Here is a 22523-nt window from a genome sequence, read left to right as displayed (position 1 = left end):
CTTTACCTACTGAGCAACCTGAGATGCCCAGAATGAATACTGAGCAGGTATTAAATACCTAAAACAAAGAAAAGATGAGCATTTTTTAGGTGGATGAATATAGTTTTTAAAACTTAATACAGTATACTAATGCATATATATGGAATTTAGAAAGATGGTAACAACTGTGTACAAGACAGCAAAAGCGACACTGATGTATAGATCAGTCTTATGGACTCTGTGGGAGAGGGAGAGGGTGGGAGATTTGGGAGAATGGTATTGAAACATGTATAATATCATGTATGAAACGAGTCGCCAGTCCAGGTTCCATGCACGATACTGGATGCTTGGGGCTGGTGGTGCACTGGGACGACCCAGAGGGAGGGTATGGGGAGGGAGGAGGGAGGAGGGTTCAGGATGGGGAACACAGGTATACCTGTGGTGGATTCATTTCGATATTTGGCAAAACTAATACAATATTGTAAAGTTTAAAAATAAAATAAAATAAAAAAAACTTAATTTCATTACTTTTTGAGGGTCATATATTGCTTTTTGTGAGATTTTTCTGGAGGACTTAATTTCAAGGAGATCAAACCAGTCAATCCTAAAGTGAATCAATCCTGAATATTCATTGGAAGGACTGACGCTGAAGCTGAAGCTCCAATACTTCGGTCACCTGATGCAAAGAGCTGACTCATTGGAAAAACTCTAATGCTGGGAAAGACGGAAGGCAGGAAGAGAAGGGGACGACAGAGGACGAGATGGTTGGTTGAAACACCAACTCAATGGACATGAATTTGAGCAAAGTCCAGGAGATGGTGAAGGACAGGGAAGCCTGGTGTGCTGCAGTCCATGGGGTTGCAGAGTTGGACACGACTAATCAACTGAACAGTGACAAGGTGGCACTAGTGGTAAAGAATCCATCTGCCAGTGCAGCAGACTCAGGTTCAGTCCCTGGATGGAGAATGTCCCCTGTAGGAGGAAAAGGCAACCCACTCCAGTATTCTTGCCTGGGAAATCTTGTGGACAGAGGAGCCTGGTGGGCTACAGTCCATGGGGTCGCAAAAGAGTCAGACATGACTGAGTGCCTGAGTGACTTAACACACATTGCTTGTAGAGTCTCATTAACATATATTTCAGACTTTAATATTCACAATATCATCATAGAATGGTTATTCATATACCCAAGAGTGACTTAGAAGACCAATATGTAACAAACTGCCTTGAAAAATAACGTCTATCTTATACACATTCTCTGTAAAGCTTCATCTTTCTTTCAACCTCTATGCACAATTATTCTATTGCTGTATTCTCTTAACATTAATAGTTACAGATTATAATTATATGTTGAAAAGAGTTCCACATCTTGGAATCACTCCAAATATTTCACTTACATCTTTTCTTATCCCTACTCTGATGCTCTTGTCTGTCTCCCCTCCTGGATCCTAAATAAGAAGGAAGAGATTGTATCTTTTTATCTGTTTTATCTTTAGTACCTAGCATAGGTGTTGGCATCTGTATCGATAATCAATTTTATCTGTAGGATAAATGAAGGGTGTACATTACTTTTTTATAATTAAAGTGATAGTTTTATTCTGGAAGTAATACATGCTGTTATTAAAAATTCAGTACTACAGAAGACTATAAATCAGTTCTACTCCTCAGAGATTATAAAATTTAGCCAGTGTATCCTTTTAGAAAAATTTCTGTATGTATGAAAATGCACACATACGGACTTGATTTTTTCTTTGTGCAATGATTTCAGGTCTATGAAGGGCCTCAATTTGATTGTACTTAATGAAAAACTGTGCTTCCCTGGTGGCTCAGATGGTAAAGAATCTGCTAATAAATTAGCTTGTTACTGGTTCACAGAGGTTGGCAGAATAGACTCCTATGTCAGAGAAAAGGGCATTTTTAGTCATGGCACGGCAGGTTCTTAAGTTTCAACATGTTTGTACCAGCTCCCCTTACCTACCAGATCCCCTGGAGGTAATATGGACTGCCCCACTGCATACTGACAATATGATGAGGTTGAATTTCAGGAAAAGAACAAAAACCATAGCGAATCCACCATTTTATATAAAGCAGTAAAAGGCTGCTCTTGGTCCTAGAGAAAAATCTCATCTCATTCTTTACATTGCTCACCGTAAACACAGCCCTGAGAAATGGCCTGGGTGAAGAGTGACGGGGACCTGAATCTAGGCGAGTGCGAGCCATCCTAAGGAGGAAGGTCTTCCAGTGATAGCTACCCTGGGCCTCCCGTCATTTTGGCTTCTGGTGAAATTTCACATGAGTATGCCATTCCATTCAATGACTTGATTAATCTGACAGAGGCTGAGGATAATTTTCTTCAATTTTTCTCATACCATATTTACTTGAGGTTATTATAAATAGGACATAAAGCAGCAGGATTAGGTGAACCTGCAGTATTGCCTTTAATCAGGTCTCCCAGATCATGGACTCAATCATTGTAAATAAGTCTCAGAGGATTTCAGTATGTCTTATTTTTATACAGGCCAGATGTAGTCTAGGCCACCTTATTATCCATGTGACTAGTGCCAGGGAATTTAGCCTGATGTGCTGATCCTTGGTTTTCATTGCAAAAGACAATCAAGTACCTCAGTACCAATTGCAAGATAGTCCATGGGCCATCCTGCTCCAGCTACAAACAAAGTCTAAAGGGGCATGGTTCACTCCAGTTCAATGTTTTTGGTTAAACTTGATTTGGATCACCACTACACTGATGTGGCTAAGCATGTGCCATATCACTGAAGATTTCTAGCCTGGATTGCCATATGGAGCATAACCCAAAGCTTCTCAGAGAAGTAGAGAAGGGATCCCTTTTTGGAAACTTCCATTGAAAATCAGGCACAGCAGAGTAGTTAAGGACTGGTCTATATAACTTTTCTGTTTTATAGCACATGGATAAGGTGGGAAAGAAACAGTAGGTCAGATTGCCAGCTGCAGAAGCTGCTTCACTGAGGTAGGCCATGTGATTATCCTGCCAGGCTCTAATGTCGGGGTGACCAAGAGGACAACATGAATTAGTCTCCCACTCCTTCCTTACACCTCTTCAGACACGATTTGCTTCCTCCTCAGATATCAAGGTTGCCAAGTTCCCTCCATAGCCATGACGTTTGTGTGTCCCAGTCTAATAAATATAACATCACCTCTTTTTTCAATCATCTTTTACTCAGACCCAGATCTTTCATAGAGGAGAGTTAAATATGAGTGGGACAAGGGCATTTTTACAAAACATTACAAATATCTTCTAGGTTGACCCACGTGGAATATTGTAGTGGGATTTGGTTAACAATGTACGCAACCAAGCACTTCTTATCCTCATGGTCTAGGACCATGTCAATTCAATAGAAGAGTCCAGGTGGTGGGGTCAGAATTAACTTTTAATACTCTAGGCCTCCTTTTGGCTTCACTGTCAGCTAGAGGCATGCCATCTGGGCTGGCTCGAGATTGTTGTTGGGGAAAGAAAAGTCCACCATGTTCAGGAATGGACAGGGTGGAATCTGTGTTTTCAAAATTAATTTTATAAAATTCCCTACCAATTTTATCCTGATCATTAGTCAGCAGGTAGCCAAGAGAAGATGAACTTTCTTTTGGGAAGGCCAAATTCAATAAACCGATTCTCTTGCTTAGATGGGTGTACCAGGAGGTGATTAGAAGTTTGGTCATATATCTTTTTCAGTTTTTAAAGAGATCATTCCAATATTCAACAAAAACTTTGAACAGTAGAAAGTATGGGAAATCTAATTGTTATTGTTCAGTCTCTGAGTTATGTCTGACTCTTTGTGACCCATAGACCGCAGTACACCTGGCCTCCCTGTCCTTCACTATCTCCTGGAGTTTGCCCAAGTTCATGTCCATTGAATCTGTGATGCTCTCCAACCATCTCCAAGGAAACTATATCCAACCATGGAAAATCTAATACCTTGATTGTCATTCCATTGTTGAATGGCCTTTGTGACAAAAGACACACAATTGTCAGACTGTAGGTGGTCTGGAAATCAGAAAACATGACTCAGGTTAGTTCCATGGATCACATATTGGAGGTAGTTTATTGGACTAGAACAGCAACAGTGTAACCTAAGACTGGGTAGTATGATGACTTGAGTGCCTGTACCAAACAGAGCTGTACTCACACAGAGCTGTAGGATATATACGAACTTCAGTCTGCTCTGTTAACAGGCTACTTCAGCTTCACCCTTAATTATGTTTTTGTCTTAAAGCAGTTGAGGTTTGGGTAGAGGAGACCAGAAGTATCAGAGGGCATGGAACAAGAGAACAGCTTTATGTAGTGAACAATTATTTTCAGTTTAGAGGACCATTCACCCACAGCTCGAACAAATGAATGTTTAATACAGTGTTTTCAGTTTTCATTATTATTATTACCAGGGTTTGTATAATTTTCTCTGCGTTTTTACCAGACCTTTTACTTCTCAGTCCTTCTTGCATTGATTCATTCAACAGATGTTGATCGAGCACCGATTTTGTGCCAAAAAATGTTTTTGGTATCTTAAGGATATCACAGAGAATAATAGATGCAATTCCATGGTGAGAATCAGGCAGTAAATAAATAAACAAGTCCTAGTGATACATATTCTGAATCAACCACATAAGTATATTGCATAGATGGTGGAAGGGCATTATCTTAGATAAGTTGGTCCAGAAAAGAACTCCCTGGGGATACTTGAGCAGTGATCTGAATAGAGAAAGGGTGAGAGATTGTTTGATTACTTAGGAGAACAGTGTTCTAGAGAGTACTTCAGGCATGAAGATTCTGGAGTGCATTAAGTAAAGGAAAGAGTTAGAAGATGAAATCTGAAAGGCAGTCAAGGTCCATATTTGGTTGTTTTATAGGCAAAGTTAGGGAGTTGGAATTTATTTTATTGATATATGTAATAAAAAGCCATTGGTCAATAATGATCAGAACTTAGAAAAGATCTGATTAAAATTTAATTTTAACATGACCAAATTTCCTTCTGTGTGGAGAATAGGTTTTATGGGAATGTATTTAAGAAAATTGATCCCACTCTTACATATATACTCAAGAAACACATATGTCCATAAACACATATGTCCATATGTATTTGTCCATATATCAAAACTTGTACATGAATGTTCATCACCAAATTATTCATGGTAGCCAAAAAGTGGAATTAACCCAAATGTGGATCAACTGATAAATAAAACCTGATATATTCATGCAATGGATATTATTTGTCAAGACAAAGAAGTGAAATACTGGGATGTACCATAGCACGGATAAAATCTTGAAAACATTATACTAACTGAAGAAGACAGTAACAGAGGACAGCATATTGTATGACTTTATTTATGTGGAGTGTTCATAATAGGCAAACCTATAGAGATAGATACTCAGTTAGTGGTAACCTAGACCTAGGGGCAATGGGAGGATTGGAGGGTTACAGTAAAAAGGAGTTGTTTTCTCTCGAGGAAATGGAAGTGTTCTAAAGTTGATTGTGGCAATGGATGCACAACTCTGTGACTATACTACAAGCCATTGCACTGTACATTTTAAATGTGTGGATTGGACTGAATAGTATGTGAATTCTATCCCAATAAAGCAGTTTTTTTTTTTTTTTTTAAGTTAAAGCAGTATATCAAGTTGGTGATTGGGTAGGTTAAATCTATAGGTAGAAAGTGAAAGTGTTAGTGGCTCAGTCATGTGTCCAACTCTTTGCAACCCCTGTCTATGGAATTCTTCAGGTAAGAATACTGGAGTGTAGATGGAGCCAACAGAATTTGCTGCAAGGTCAAATAGGGGTGTGAAAAAAAGAGCTGTCAGAAAATAGTACAAAGTATTTTGGCTAAGTTATGTCAAAACCTGCTTAGGGCTTATGTAAGATAATGACTGAGAACTGACCATTGGATGGCCATGACTGTCTCAGATAATGGTGGGAGCTAAAGACTGTTGGGTTTAAAATAGAATGGAAGGACAAGGATATGGGATGTATAGGCAATGATTATACATAGTTCTTTCCAGGAGTTTTGCATTCAAGATGAGCAGAGAACTGGAAGCATAGATGAAAAGAGATGTGGAGTCAAATTAGTTTAAGATGATTATTCACATAGCATCTTTGTACTGATAGAAATGACTTATTCAAGGAGGAAAAACTGAGGCAGAAGAGACAAGTGTATCAGTAAAGCCCATGAATGTGTGGGATCAGAGGATGTTATACTCCTTAAAAGATAGTTCATACATCATCACACTCAGACTTGCAGATTTAGGCGTGGCAGTCATAGGAACTAGCAAGTTAATACACTCAACATGGCATTAAGCAAAATCCTCTTCTGATTGTTTATATCTTCCTGCTAAATGTACACATGTAGTGATGAGCTGAGAGAAAACAGTGTGGAGATGACAGTCTAAAGGCAATCAAGGTGCAAAGTTATCTGAGGAATGGAAATTGATTTGACTAGAGCTTTTGTAGGATGGCTCTGAGGCACTGCAAGTCCAGTATGAGTTCATAGATTTAAAATGAGAACAGGCAGCATATTTTTGGGGTTTCTTTCTAGTCATGTTCATCTGTTTGCATGTAGGAGTGGTGTAGGGGAAAGTTAAATTTAACCAGTATATTGGTATGCTAAGGCTGCCATAACAAAGTATGACAGACTGGGTGACTTAAACAACAGAAATTTATTTTCCAACAGATTTCAGAAGTCCAAATCAGTGTGTCAGTAGAGTTAGTTTCATTATGAAGCCTCTTTCTGTGGTGTGCAGATGATTGCCTTCTCTGTCTTCACGTGGCCTTTTTCTGTGTTTGTGTCCTAATAACGTCTTCTCATATGGATACCAGTCATATTGGATGAGGGCTCCTTTGTATGACCTTATTTTAACTTAATTACCTTTTGAAAGGATCTATCCTCCAATATAGTCACATTCTAAAATACTGGGGGTTAAGACTTCACATATAAATCTTCTTGAGGAGGGAGGCACACAATTCCACACATAACAACAATGCTGGAGTTTTAAAATTTAAATATATTTTTGAGGTGAGAGAGGGCATATGTAAAATGTGCAATCTGGTTTTCAAGGAGTTAATTATTTAAGAAAAAGAGACAAATGATAAACAAACATTTTCAAAAGTACATTTAAAAAATATGTTAGGAGAGTATTAATAGGTACCAAGAGTAAAATAAAGTGAGCTAAGGAAATACAGAGTGATTAAATTGTGTGCTATTTATAGGTTGATAGGAAAGCTCTCCGGATTTGACTAGAAAGTAAGATTTGAAGGAAGTTAGAGCAGGAAGCCATGACTGTATCAGTGGGCAGAGAACACAGCATATGCACAGCGCTGGCGCAAGATAGTCATTGGTATGTGTGAGGAAAAGCCAGGAGACCCAAGTGACTGGTATGGAGAACAATGGTATGAAATGAGATCAGAAGGTAGTATCTGATGCAGTTGGACTATAATTTCTTTAGTTGATAAAATTTTGAGTAAATCAATGAATCATGCAATAGGGACATAAATATTTTGGTTTCACCTTTAAAAAATGAAATATAATTTACATAGAGAGATGCACAGATCCTAAGTGTACAGTTCAATGAGTTTTAACAACTGTAAAATCCTGTGTAACTCATATTCCATCAGCAACTACATCTGTTAAATATATGTCTAATAAGTAAATATAAAATATATTTCAGTTCAGTTCAGTCGCTCAGTCATGTCCGACTCTTCGCGACCCCGTGAATCGCAGCACGCCAGGCCTCCCTGTCCATCACCAACTCCCGGAGTTCACTCAGACTCACGTCCATCGAGTCAGTGATGCCATCCAGCCATCTCATCCTCTGTCATCCCCTTCTCCTCCTGCCCCTAATCCCTCCCAGCATCAGAGTCTTTTCCAATGAGTCAACTCTTCACATGAGGTGGCCAAAGTACTGGAGTTTCAGCTTTAGTATCATTCCTTCCAAAGAAATCCCAGGGCTGATCTTCAGAATGGACTGGTTGGATCTCCTTGCAGTCCAAGGGACTCTCAAGAGTCTTCTCCAACACCACAGTTCAAAAGCATCAATTTTTCGGCACTCAGTTCTTAAATATATTTCAATATAATATAAATATTAATATATTTGTAAATACTGAACATATCTGTGCTTCTCATCCTGACTCCTGACCTCCTGAACACACACATACTGAATGTGCACTGCTTCTCTAAGGATTAGGGAAGAGAATTCTCATTCATTTTTTCTTGTTCTTTCAATGCTATTCATGATGACAGTAACTATTACTGTTCAGTTCACTTCAGTCACTCAGTCATGTCCGACTCATCGCAACCCCATGAACCACAGCACGCCAGGCCTCCCTGTCCATCACCAACTCCCAGAGTTCACCCAAACTCATGTCCATTGAGTCCGTGATGCCATCCAGCCATCTCATCCTCCATGGTCCCCGTCTCCTCCTGCCCTCAATCTTTCCCAGCATCAGGGTCTTTTCAAATGAGTCAGCTCTTCACATCAGGTGGCTGAAGGATTAGAGTTTCAGCTTCAACATCAGTCCTTCCAGTGAACACCCAGGACTGATCTCCTTTAGGATGGACTGGTTGGATCTCCTTGCAGTCCAAGGGACTCTCAAGAGTCTTCTCCAACCCCACAGTTCAAAAGCATCAATTCTTTGGTGCTCAGCTTTCTTTACAGTCCAACTCTCACATCCATACATGACCACTGGAAAAACCATAGCCTTGACTAGATGGATCTTTGTTAGCAAAGTAATGTCTCTGCGTTTCAATATGATGTCTAGGTTGGTCATAACTTTCCTTCCAAGGAGTAAACGTCTTTTAATTTCATGGCTGCAATCACCATCTGCAGTGATTTTGGAGGCCCCCAAAATAAAGTCTGACACTGTTTCCACTGTTTCCCCATCTAGTTCCCATGAAGTGATGGGACCAGATGTCATGATCTTCGTTTTCTGAATGTTGAGCTTTAAGTCAGCTTTATCACTCTCCACTTTCCCTTTCATCAAGAGGCTCTTTAGTTATTTTTCACTTTCTGCCGTGAGTGGTGTCATCTGCATATCTGAGGTTACTGATATTTCTCCCATCAATCTTGATTCCAGCTTGTGCTTCTGCCAGCCAGTGTTTCTCATGATGTACTCTGCATATAAGTTAAATAAGCAGGGTAACAATGTACAGCCTTGATGTACTCCTTTTCCTATTTGGAACCAGTCTGTTATTCCATGTACAGTTCTAACTGTTGCTTCCTGGCCTGCATACAGGTTTCTCAAGAGGCACTACTGTGCCTCAAGTACTGTTATTACTATTAACAATTGCTATTACTACTATATATTGAACTCCTCCTATGTGTCAGGTACCATTATAAGAACTTTGTATGTAGTAACTAATTAGATACTCAGAGCCTTATGAGGTAGCTACAAAAAATATACATTTGGTTATTCAGATGACCATAATACATTTCTCAGCTATATTTTGGGGCTTCCCCAGTGGCTCAGTGGTAAAGAATCTGCCTGCATTGCAAGAAATGTGGGTTTGATCCCTAGGTTGGGAAGATCCCTGTAGAAGGAAAAGGCAACCCCCTCCAGCACTCTTGCCTGGGAAATCTCATGGACAGAGGAGTCTGGAATGCAGTCCATGGGGTCTATGAAAAGTAAGATATGACTGAGTAAACAACTACCGTTCATATTTTGTGAATATAAAAAGGCATAGAACATTTAGGTATCTTGAATTAAGTTATACAGTAAGTGAGTGTGGAACTCAGATTCAGATTATGGCATCATAACTCGGCAGGTCTTATGCTTGGTTTCCTACTAATAGTCAAATTTGATGTTATGAATATGTGAAGTTTCCTTAAAGGCAAGTGAGGGCATTTTTCTCATTTTTTTCCACTATCTTTCCACATAAGGCATTCATTTAACATTATCATTGGCTGTTTCTTTGTCTCTTACTGTATCTTTCCTTGTGGCATGGTTTTTATGGTTTACAGTATTTTTTTACAGTGCACTGTTTGATTTAGGCTATAGGTAGATTCCCCTAGTCCACCTGAATTTTAGATTTTCATTTATGTGAAGACCAGTCTTTCTGTCAATAAGAACTGTAATTAATTCGGGGTAACTTTTTCAAAGCTTACTCACTATAATTTTTAGTCATTAAATCAAAATGCATAATTGTCCAGTCATCAGCTCCCAGAAGTTCCTGCCTAACTACTTAAAACATTTAAAGTGTGTTGGTAGCCAGAATGTTCTGGAAGCACTGCCAAAAGTTTTCCATGAGCTTCATTCATCCTTTGGGAGCCTCATAAAATAGATTGAATATATTTGCAGCAATTATGTAGTTTTCTACAAAAGAAAACATTTGACTAGAGATAAAAATGTATCTAACAGCAACTAAAGTAGACAACCCCCCCCAACCCAGGTAAGTGATAACCTTATAATTAAAAAAAAAAAAAAAGTCTTTCTTATTTTAAAAACATACTTACCAAACTTCTAAGCATTACTTAGATCTTATTTTTTTTTATATTTGAAACCCTTTTTTATAGAATAGTAAAATTGGTGCATGTTTTCAAACAAAAATTCTGTAATATCTCAAAGTCTATGGCTAATACCATTATTTAGTGGACAAGAAGAAAAAAAAGGAAAAACAATATGATTAGCAAGATGATACTTGATAGCTCTCTAACTCCTGATTTTTTTACTATCTAGAGAAATATTTTAAAGAGGGGAATACTGTGTTCAAAACTTTGAAACAATTAGAAAAGAATAGAGAGCCTGTAGTTGATGCAATGTTAGCCATGTTCCACATTGATTTGGCAAGCCAGAACTTGGATTTGGCTTGAGAAACAGAGTAGTGTTTGTAAATAAATAGGGTCTTACTGGAATAGAACTGTAATACAGATGCTGATTCTCTTAGATAAACTTGGGACACCAATTGTGCTTATGTTGGTTAGTGTTAGCACAAGCTGGAATCAAGGTTGCCGGGAGAAATATGAATAACCTCAGATATGCAGATGACACCACCCTTACGGCAGAAAGTGAAGTGGAACTAAAAAGCCTCTTGATGAAAGTGAAAAACAGTGAAAAAGTTGGCTTAAAACTCAACATTCAGAAAACGAAGATCATGGCATCTGGTCCCATCACTTCATGGGAACTAGATGGGGAAACAGTGGAAACAGTGGCAGACTTTATTTTTTGGGGCTCCAAAATCACTGCAGATGGTGACTGCAGCCATGAAATTAAAAGACTCTTCCTCCTTGGAAGAAAAGTTATGACCAACCTAGACAGCGTATTGAAAAGCAGAGACATTACTTTGCTAACAAAGGTCTGTCTAGTCAAGGGTATGGTTTTTCCAGTGGTCATGTATGGATGTGAGAGTTGGACTGTAAAGAAAGCTGAGCACCAAAGAATTGATGCTTTTGAACTGTGGGGTTGGAGAAGGCTCTTGAGAGTCCCTTGGACTGCAAGGAGATCCAACCAGTCCATTCTGAAGGAGATCAGCCCTGGGATGTCTTTGGAAGGAATGATGCTAAAGCTGAAACTCCAGTACTTTGGCCACCTCATGCGAAGAGTTGACTCATTGGAAAAGACTCTGATGCTGGGAGGGATTGGGGGCAGGAGGAGAAGGGGATGACAGAGGATGAGATGGCTGGATGGCATCACTGACTCGATGGACGTGAGTCTGAGTGAACTCCAGGAGTTGGTGTTGGACAGGGAGGCCTGGTGTGCTGCGATTCATGGGGTTGCAGAGAGCGACTGGACTGAACTGAACTGAACTGAACTGGTTAGTGTTACTTTGTATATTGTGCCATCCTTCTGCTCAATCTGTTTTGTTCTTAAGAAGAGTATTGAAACAGTGTATGTGATTACTATTTTACAAGTACTAGCAGATAACAAGTGATAAAATTTAGTATGTTTTCAAGGTAGAGGTATTTTCACAGTAAATAGAATTAAAAACTTGATATATATAAGGAAAGATTGTTTCATAAATTAAAATATTTAAAGAGCAACTTAGTTTTATCACATAATATAGTAAAGTTAGAGTTTTCTCAGTGTTAATATCTTGATATATAGATCTAGCAGGGTATGAAATTACAATAATTTGAATAATGCTTGAAGTGGTAATAAGATGTGATTTTCACTTTCTATTATAGTTAAAGTTTAAGTTAAATTCTCAATAACCTCAACTATTAGGCTCTTATTAGGAAATGACTTATCTTAGACATTTTAATGTTTAATATTAAGTGATTTCAGATTTTGTATTATAATATTCTTTATATTTCTTTTTAAAAAATGTTCTCATACATTATCTTGCTTAAGTATCACAATTTTGTGAGGTAGATGGGGAAGGAAATATAAGTAAAGAAAATGAAGCACAGAGAGGCAAAATGCTTACTTAAATTCATAATTCCATTTTATGACAGCTAGTCATGGTTCTTTTTATGTCTTTTATTATAGATCTTTATGATAAAAGATCCTATAATACATAGATCTTATATAACGTATAGATTTTTGTATTATGGGATGTTTTATTTTAAGGTTTTCCTTCTAAATCTGGGAATGGGCATTTAGCTACCATCAGTGTAATATATACTTTTACACAGGGCTCTTTTCCTACAATAAACTAAAGGAACCTGCTCCATCTTATGTCCAAAGAAAGACAGAAAATTAAATAGGTTGAATTGTTTCAAATCTCATATTCAGTGACATACACATAAAGTAACAGGAAATATATATGTGGGAATCCTTCCCTTGTTGTCAGGTTTCAAGGCTGAGTTCCAATGTTTACTTGTAATTTTTACAGAAAAATGAAGTTAAAATGAAACAAAATAATTAGCATGCTTTTTTTCAAGAAAAACAACCAGTGTCAAATATTATGCATTCCTTAGGTTTGTATATGTTCTATTTTTTAAAAATATTTGTTGAATAAATGTAAATTTTATGTAGATGTTGAAAGTAGGCTCTGTTATAATAATTTTTTAAATTGTAACCTTATGTAAGCTTTGAATTGTTCCTACTCTGATCAGATTGTGATGGACAATAGCATGTGTTGCTTTTGTTGTTGCTTTATGAAGCAAGGTCAGCTGCCATTAATTTAAACAACTTCTGCCTCAGCAAATTGTACTTTGATGTTTTTATTTTGAGACAAGTATTTCTGAGATGGTCCAAGTATCTTTGTATTTAATAGCTGTTCTCCTCAAATATCTGTCAAAATTGTTACTTATCTTATTCACATAAATAAATTTATATTTCAGTTTCTATTATTTTAATGTGGCCAATGATATGAGACTATTTTGTGTTGATATAATTATTCTATAGATAGAAATAACAAGGTAGTTATTATTGTTCTATATAGTATAAATAAAACAAATAAGTATATGTTATTAATTCCACATTTATTTTAAGTATATCTTAATAATTGCACCTACATGTCTTTGTTATGGCTTTAGAATTCTTGCTCTAGTTATTTTCTTTTAAATCACTTTACATTTAATGTATTATTCACTGATAATTTTATGAATGTGTGCTAACCTTTCTCAAATGCATATCTGTAGTGGTTATTTTCTATGCAGATCAGATGGGTTTTTAAGGATAAATAACTGATGACTTATTTCAATTAATTGCCTTTTTGTCAAATATTTTTTAAAATGTCTTAATGTTAATGACTGTATTCTGCAATAAGGTTTACAAGCATTATAATTTTTGGTCCTCATAGCAAATCTTTATTTTTGGCACTGTTAGTTTCATTTTATAGATGAGAAAACTGAGGTTTACAAAGTCTCCCCTATGTAGGAAGTGAATAAGTCCAGGCCTATCTGTGTAAAGACCAGCTCTTAGCCATTGCAATATATAATAACTCAGGATGACTCTAGTTCAGCAACACTGGCTCCTTAAAAGTGCTGATTCATGGTAAATTCAGAACTGCACTTTTTATAACCTAGTGCTTTACAGAATATGGTGATAGAACTTTAAGCAAAAGGCAATACAACATGAAGAAAGCAAGTGGTTCCCAGGGCCCCAGCAAAATAGTGGCAGATCTAGGATTAATTGTTTCAATTTAAGCCCCTTGGCTTGCTTACAACTCTCATTTATTTGGACTTTTAATTCTGAACTTGAAGGCCAAATGCTGATATATATGAAAGCATTAAATGGTCATATGTTTCATGTTATATCACATTTATGCAAAATAAACTGTGAGACAATTATTTTTTCTTCTTCCTTTTTTTCCCCCAAATACAGTGGGATGCATCCTGCTTTTATCCGGGAGTTCACCTCTGTGGCTTGGATTTGTCACAGCCGTGTCTGTCTTTGATCTCTGTGTTAACTAGAAATCAAGGGAAGATATGAGGAGGTTTGTTTACTGCAAGGTGGTTCTAGCCACTTCACTGATGTGGGTTCTCGTTGATGTCTTCTTACTCCTGTACTTCAGTGAATGTAACAAATGTGATGACAAGAAGGAGAGGTCCCTGCTACCTGCACTCAGGGGTAAGTACTTATGAAGCAGACATTTCTTTTATGCAGATAAGAATGGTGGTGACTCATGATAAAACATGACATTTCAAAATAAGAGTTCAGTTTATTGACTTATTTGGCAGAACTGTTGAGGTACATTTAGCCATGGGAAAGCTACCATGGGAAAGCTACTTTACTTTTCTTGGCCTCAAGTGTTTTGTTGGAAGAAATGAGGAATTACCTCACCTCTAAAGTACTTCCAATTCTAATAATTCCAACATTTTGTGACTGTACTGAGCATGTAAATTGGACAGAATTTTAAATTTAGGCTTTCAGAAGCATAAGCCTTTAGAGATCGAGAACATAATGTAAAAAAGGAAAACTACTGAAGTGAGATGGTGAGCAAAGTAGCAAAATGAGACTACATTACAGCCCTCAAAACTTCCAAAAGCAATAAAAGAAGGACACTTTTTAAAAAGCAAAACATGTTGGTGGCTAGATTTAACTTGTGGGCTATCAGCTTGCCGCCCTATCTTAAAGGCAAAAGATAATTTTAAGTGTATTACAAACTCATTTTCACTCAATATTCCCTCTTAAGGAACCAGTGTCAGTGACTAGATAAGCATGAATGCTGAAGAAACATAATAATTTATATAAATGGTGATTTATTAAATATAGTGATTCATTTCCTAAAGTTATTTCATGTAATTTTTCTGTTTTCTTTTGGCTTAAATGTCATTAATTTATTTCTGAAATATTCCTAGTGAATGAGTGCTTCTAAAGTACTTGAGCATGCTTGAAATTAGTTTTAGTTATTGTTTTATTCAGTTGCTAAGTCGTGTTTGACTCTTTACAACCCCATGAACTGCAGCATACCAAGCTTCCCTGTCCTTCACTATCTCCCTGAGTTTGCTCAAACTCATGTTCATTGAGTAAGTGAAGCCATCCAACCATCTCATCCTCTGCTGCCCTTTCTCCTCTTGCCCTAAGTATTTGCAACATCAGGCTCTTTTCCAATGAGTTGGCTCTTCCTATCATGTGGCCAAAGTTTTGGAGCCTCAGCTTCAACATCAGTTCTTCCAATGAATATTCAGGGTTGATTTTCTTTAGGACTGACACCTTTGATCTCCTTGCTGTCTCAAGAATTTCCTCCAATACCACAGTTCAAAAACATCAATTCTTGGACACTCAGCCTTCTTTATGGTTCAACTCTTACACCCATATATGACTACTAGAAAAACCATAGCTTTGGCTCTACAGACCTTTATTGGCAAAGTGATGTCTCTGCTTTTTAATACACTGTCTAGGTTTGTCATAGAATTTCTTCCAAGGAGCAAGCATCTTTTCATTTCCTGGCTGTAGTCACCGTCTACAGTGATTTTGGAGCCCACAAAAATAAAATCTGCCACTGTTTCCAATTTTTCCCCATCTTTTAGCCATGAAGTAATAGGACTGGTTGCCATGATCTTCATTTTTTGAATATTGAGTTTTAAGCCAGCTTTGTCACTCTATTTCACCTTCATTAAGAGGCTTTTTAGTTCCTCTTCACTTTCTGCCATTAAGGTGGTGTCATCTGCATATCTGAGATTGTAGATATTCTTCCATCTTGATTCCAGCTTGTGAGTCATCTGTGCTGGCATATTACATGATGTGAAAATTGTGAAAATGAAATTGTTAGTCATTTAGTCGTGTCCAGCACTTTGCGATCCCATGGACTATAGCCTGCCAGGCTCCTTTATCCATGGGATTCTCCAGGCAAGAATAATGGAGTGGATTGCCTTTCCCTTCTTCAGAGGATCTTCCCAATCCAGGGATCAAGTCCAGACCTCCTGCATTGTGGGCAGATTCTTTACCATCTGAACCATCAGGGAAGTAAGAGTACTATAAGAAAAAAGTTGCAAGAAGACTGGAATGGGTTGCTGTTTCCTTCTCCAGGGGATCTTCCCACACTGGTAATTGGACCCACAACTCCTGCATTGGCAGGTGGGTTTTTTACCACTGAGCCACCTGGGAAACCCCTTCACATGATGTACTCTGTATTTAGGTTAAATTGTCAGGGTAAAAATATACAGCCTTGATGTACTCCTTTCCCAGTTTTGAACCACTCCATTGTTCCATGTCCAGTTTTAACTGTTGCTTCTTGACCTGCATATAGGCTTCTCAGGAGACAGATAAGGTGGTCTGGTTTTCCTACCTCCTTAATTTTCCACAGTTTGTTATGCACATAGTCAAAGCCTTTAGTGTAGTCAATGAAGCAGAAGTAGATAATTTTATTCTCCTTGAATTTTTTTCTTAACATTTTTTAAACTTTTTTCTTAAAATCTAGTTTATATTAATTCCTTACTTAGCAAAAGTTTTCTTTATAAGCATGACAAAAGGTAAATTTTGAAGCCCAGTTGATATATTTGTACCTTTTGGAAAAGTGAATCTAATTTACTGACTTGAGGTTTCCATTCATTTAATGAATGTATTCTGCTTCTAATATATAGATTTTTTGAGGTTATTTATTAATCAAAATATTCTAAGAAAGAGAATTTCATTGATACTATCTCATTGTATGAGTAGGAAAATTCAGAAAAGCATTTCTAAAAATTAATTTTTTGTTGTGTGATTTTGTTGGACATCTTTAGTTTACTTTGTAATTATACTCTGGTCCAGCTGGAGAAATTATGATTATCTTCTTTTCAAAATGAGTCTAATTCTTTCAGTAGAGTTTCTGACTAGCACAAGAAATTGAGAGAAAGTAATATGAAAGTGACTGAGCCTAGACCCATTTAGTTTATATACATTTTTTATGCTCTTTTATTAGAATTATTCAAAGAGGAAAACTTTATGAGTCCATCAGTTTTTGATAAATGAGCATGGGGATTGATTTGCTGATCTTTGGTTAAAATCACAGAATAAATCAGCCTTTTCTGCTTCTTCGTTAGAACTGGTTGAGCTGCTGCTTGGCTGAAAGTGGAAATGTGATTTGATGGATCACGTCAGTTTAGTATGATCACTTGGTCATTTGTTGAATGGAGACATCTAGATTGGTCACAAAAAATTTTATGATCTGATTCAGCAAAACTATGACAGCCTTTTCTGGAAGTACCTAAAGAGCAGTTTTGCTGATTTAAGTTCTTAATGTTCAGTTTCAAATCTCAAAATGTAAAATTTGATGATGCAAGGCAAAAATAGTAATTTTTCCTTGTACTTAAAATGTAAAATTAAACTATATTCTCTTACTTTTAATACTTCTTTAATGTTATACATTAATATTTGTCTTGAAAATGTGAAAATTAGGCTTTATAGTTTTAGTTTCATCTTCTATTGTTACTCATTATTTCAGAATATTACTTTATTTAGGAACTCATACTGTGTATTTAAAATATTTTATTTACATGTAGATGATATTGTACAAAGTGCACGTGGCTGGAATTCTCAGGTTCTAGATATGTTAAAAACAGGATTTTTTGACCAAAAATGTTTATATTTCTGGACGTTTTTATTAAAATAAAGCTTTGGACTAGGTAGTTTCTAAGATGTCTTCTAGTTCTAAATTTTAAACCACTTGTAAATACCCAATATTAGCAAACACTCTGAATTAATTTTTGAGATACGTTCATTCATTTACCAAATCATTAATTACTTAAGTGCTTCTCAAGTTAACATGTTGTATATCTTAAACTTACACTAATTATACACTTAGTTATAAACTTAAACTTACACTAATTATATCTTAGTTATAAAAAAGAAGAACATAGTCTGGTAATGGGCAAAAAATAAGAAGCAATCCCGAGTATCAGCACCTCAGACTTCACAGGGGGCATAACAAGATAGATCACCCCATGGTTAAAAACCCAGCTTTATTGACTAATCTGGTCCTCAAGTCCTCCCCTGTGAATTATTAATAGCTGTGTGACTTTTAGCAAATTCCTTAACAAAATCTTGGTGTTCCATTTAAGATGAGAACCGTAAAGTCAATAAATTTTATTTCACAGAGCTGCCTTGAGAATTAAACCTGATGATGTGCTAAGCCTCTTAGTGGAGTGGTAGCTCATTGCTGACCCTTTATCAGTGTCTGCTAAACATTGTGAAAGTCATTAAAGGTCTGAATGAGACTCCACCAGACTCTGCTGTCCAGGTCCACAGCACGGGGCAGTTATTCTGGGTATAGCCCCCCAAAAGGAAGTAACTCTTCAAGAAAAATCATGGACTATGAGCTAAGACCTGGAGATCCAAGGGAAACAAGGTCTCTGTTATCATGCAGCTTATTTGTTGTTGCTGTAGTTCCGTCACTAAGTCATGTCTGACTCTTTGTGACCTCATGGACTGTAGCATGCCAGACTCCTCGGTCCTCCTCTATCCCCCAGAGTTTGCTCAAATTTATGTCCATTGAGTCAGTGATGCTATCTAACCATCTCCTCCTTTGCTGCCCTCATCTTCTTTGCCTTCAGTCTTTCCCAGCATCAGGGTCTTTTCCAACAAGTTGGCTCTTTGCATCAGGTGGCCAAAGTATTAGAACTTCAGCATCAGTCCTTCCAGTGAGTGTTCAGGGTTGATTTCCTTTAGGATCGACTGCCTGGATTTCCTTGCCCTCCATGGACCCTCAAGAGTCTTCTCCAGCTCATAGTTAATACTAAAAATTTCTTTCTCTCTCTGTCTCTTTCAGTAAAAATGTCATTTAGAAATGATTACAAAGCACAGAGAGTATTAGGATGAGGAAGAACAATGCTCTGAGTAGAGCATCTAAGGTATTAGAAATGGATCTCGGGTACTAGCTAAAACTTCTTAAAAGACTGTGGCGCTTAAACTGAGGTCTAAAAGATAAAAGTAGAAAGTAAATAGTTAAAGAAGAAAACACTAATTTTTATGGAATTATAAAGATAATGGAATACCCAAGATACTTCTGAAGGGAAAAAATACAGAGATCTTACAAAATTTGAGTAATCAGGACTGTAATATTTGCACAAAGGGTGGCCCAAGTCCCCAGAGGAACAGAATAGAGACCCTAGAAGTACACTCACATGTTTGGAACATTCAATATATGACAGAGGAAGCACTGCAAATCAGTAGGGGAGAGAAGAGCTCTTCAATAAATACAGTGAAAATCGTGGTAATATGCATGGAAAATAGATGAAACTGGATGCTTCACTCATGTCATAAACCAAGATACGCTTTGGAAGTATTAGTGTCACAAGAAAACTTTACTTTTAGCAGAAAATAAAATAGGCATTTTTAGGACTCTGAATTAAGGGACAATTCTGAAATACTATACAACATGATTGACCATAAAAGATACTATTGATAAATTTGACTATATTAAAATTCAGGAAGTTGGTTCACTTGCATATACCTTAAAGAAAGTAAAAAGAGATTAAAAACTGTAGAAGATGTTCAAAGAACATGTAGCTGAAAGATTATTGTCAAATATATATAAATAACTCCTATTAATAGTAAGGAAAACCCACATAGTCCAACAGGAAAAAAATGGGCAGGAAATAACATAAATACACATTTCTAGGAAAAAAAGAAACACATATAGCAAAAAAGAAAGTTATGATAAAATACTGAACATTGATTGTGAGAGGGAAATGCAGATCAAGACTACAATGATATATACATTCATCAGCAAAAATTAAAAAGGCTGCTAATACCAATTGTTAGAGGTGATGTATCTTCACATCTTTTAATAGTAACTTCAGATAATGGTTTGACATTGCTGCTGATATCTACAAATTCATGAATGAACCAGAATCCATAGTCATATACTTATAAAAATCTTTCCACATAAGCAAATATTTTACAGTGCTATTGTTCATAAAAATAAAAGTTGAAAATAATCCATAGGCCAATTAATGCAAAATCTGATGAATGAATAGATGTATGGAATATAAGAGAATAATATATTTTAGTCAAAATGAATGAGCTATAGCAATTTGCACCAATATGAATTAATCATGATAATACAATAGTAAATTAAGTATAGAAGTTATATCTTTCAGAGATGATATACAGCATGGTACAGTTTGATAAGTTAAAATCAACTTAGTTTTTCAAATGCATTCTTTAGAACTGTATAGAGATGCATCAAGACTTCATATAAAGCAAGTAAAGCTAACTGTGATCATAAGATTGTCGGACGTTGATTGACATGTGTCGGGGCAACAGGTGCATGGGGTGGGAGTATTTTGACTGACTATGGGGCATTCCTAGGGTCCTAGGTGTGTTTTGGATGTGGGTTTGATGTGTCTGTAATATAGACAACTAAAGTGAGTGAATAAGAACCATTGAATGGATTTGAAAAAAAGGGGAAGCCACTGAATGAGTTTAGAATACAGCAGACATGATTAGCTCTGTGTTGTGGAAAGTTCATGTGTGGACTAGATCGGGGAATAGACAACTCTACAGGGAGGTGGGGTAGGTGGTGGTGGTGGCCTTTCATGAGTTCTGTGTGGGAAGTAAGTCCTGCTTAGAGCATAGTAGTGCCAGTGAGATGTGACAGAAGTGGGTGAAATAAAGAGGTATTTGAGATACAGGATTAAGAGACCTGGGTGCTTGACAGACTCTGGTGGGTGGAGGAGATGGAAATGTCAAGGACACGTTTCAAGTTTCTTGCAGGACATTATTTGATCCAGTTTCTTGATAGGTGAGATGTAGGAGGAGTTGAGGTAGCTACTGAGTCTATTTTGTATGTGTTGAGGTTGAGACATGTGTCAGGCAACTGAATGGAATTGTTCAGTAGGAAGTTGACTACATTAATAAACTCTTAAATACCAGACTTAACACCATCATTTTTTTTTCCTAAGGTGGATTACATTCTTTTTCTTCCTTATTAAATGGAGTATATGGAATAGAATTGAATCTTTGCTTCTGAGTCAGCACTGTCATTTTATATATCAATTATTGAGTGATGCTATAAAATTTATTATTTTGAGGGACTTCCTGGGAGCACAAAGACTTGTTCTAATATTAGATACAGAGCCATGAATCCTTTTGCTATTTTCTAAAGGAGTACCTTTGGGTGACATAAGTTCTTGTTAGGGAAGTATAACTCTTTTATGCCACTCTGGGGCCACCTAGAGCTAAAATGCACTGAAGGATATTTCTGACTCCTAACTGGTGTGGAATACTAAGTGATGCTGCTCCAGAGTTGGAGGAGTTAGAATAGCTATTTGAGAGAGTAGATATTTAAAAGACCAATGTTGCTGCAGTGCACCTACAAATGCTTTGGGAAAATTTGAGGTTACGTGGCCAGTCTGCATCATCTCTGTCCTCTAGCTCCTTCACTAAGAGCCCATGTCCTTAGGCAAGTTAATTTGTCTCTCTGGGCCTCAGTCACCAGGTGTAAAATGAAATGAATATGAATCATGGTTTTCATTCATGAAAACATGTTCTTCAGTTGTATCTGACTCTTTGTGACCCCGTGGAGCCTGCCAGGCTCCTCTGTCCATGGGTTTCTCCAGGCAAGAATGCTGGAGTGGGTTGCCATTTCCTTCTCCAGAGGATCTTCCTGATCCAGAGACTGAACCCGGGTCTCCTGCTTTGCAGGCAGATTCTTTACCATCTGAGCCACCGGGGAAGCCCTGGTTTACATGCTCATTTCCAAATGAAAGATTATGTTTCTAGCCATTTTTTCTCAATAAAAGTATGGAAAAGGAACTATTTTGTTCAGTCCGTGGAAAATGTATTGTCTGCTAGAAGAAGTGATGATGTGGAAGTGACATGGGGAGAGAGCTGCTTGGCAACCCCAGGAGAGCCTTCTCATCACAGAGGACAAAGGGATATAAAATTATGATATTCAAGGAAGGAAGGAACCTTCCATTCTTTACCTGATCCTGAATATTGAACATATTACACATACTTAGGAAATGAAATAAAACTTACCTTCAAAGAAAGGGAGATGAAAGAATATTTAAGAAAGACTTGTTGCTGGTATGTAAACAAAGATAAGTATATTAGCCAATAATAATAAAAATAAGTCTAAACTATGATTATTCTAAATTATGTATACGTTCTAGCTTAATTATCACACAAAAAAATGTGGCGACATTTTTCTTCTTTTACGAGGCAGAGTGAGTGTATGAGGAAATCACTTCCATGTTTTTCTTCTACTCATGTGCACAATAT

At 37.0% G+C, this 22523-nt stretch overlaps 1 protein-coding gene across 4 annotated transcripts in view; it reads left to right on the top strand.

Annotated features, from left to right (window-relative positions):
- Window positions 1–22523, top strand: part of GALNT13 (polypeptide N-acetylgalactosaminyltransferase 13) — a 656510-nt gene that overhangs the window by 58487 nt on the left and 575500 nt on the right. For all 4 annotated transcript variants that reach the window (NM_001076886.1, XM_024975592.2, XM_005202449.4 and 1 more), the window contains 1 exon segment: window positions 14199–14444. In NM_001076886.1, coding sequence (NP_001070354.1) covers window positions 14303–14444 — 142 coding nt within the window. In that variant the 5' untranslated portion in view covers window positions 14199–14302.

The sequence above is a fragment of the Bos taurus genome, chromosome 2 (genome assembly GCF_002263795.3).
Source record: "Bos taurus isolate L1 Dominette 01449 registration number 42190680 breed Hereford chromosome 2, ARS-UCD2.0, whole genome shotgun sequence".
Lineage (NCBI taxonomy): Eukaryota > Metazoa > Chordata > Mammalia > Artiodactyla > Bovidae > Bos > Bos taurus.
Note: the sequence above shows the minus strand (reverse complement) of the source record. Positions and strands in the feature narration are given on the sequence as shown.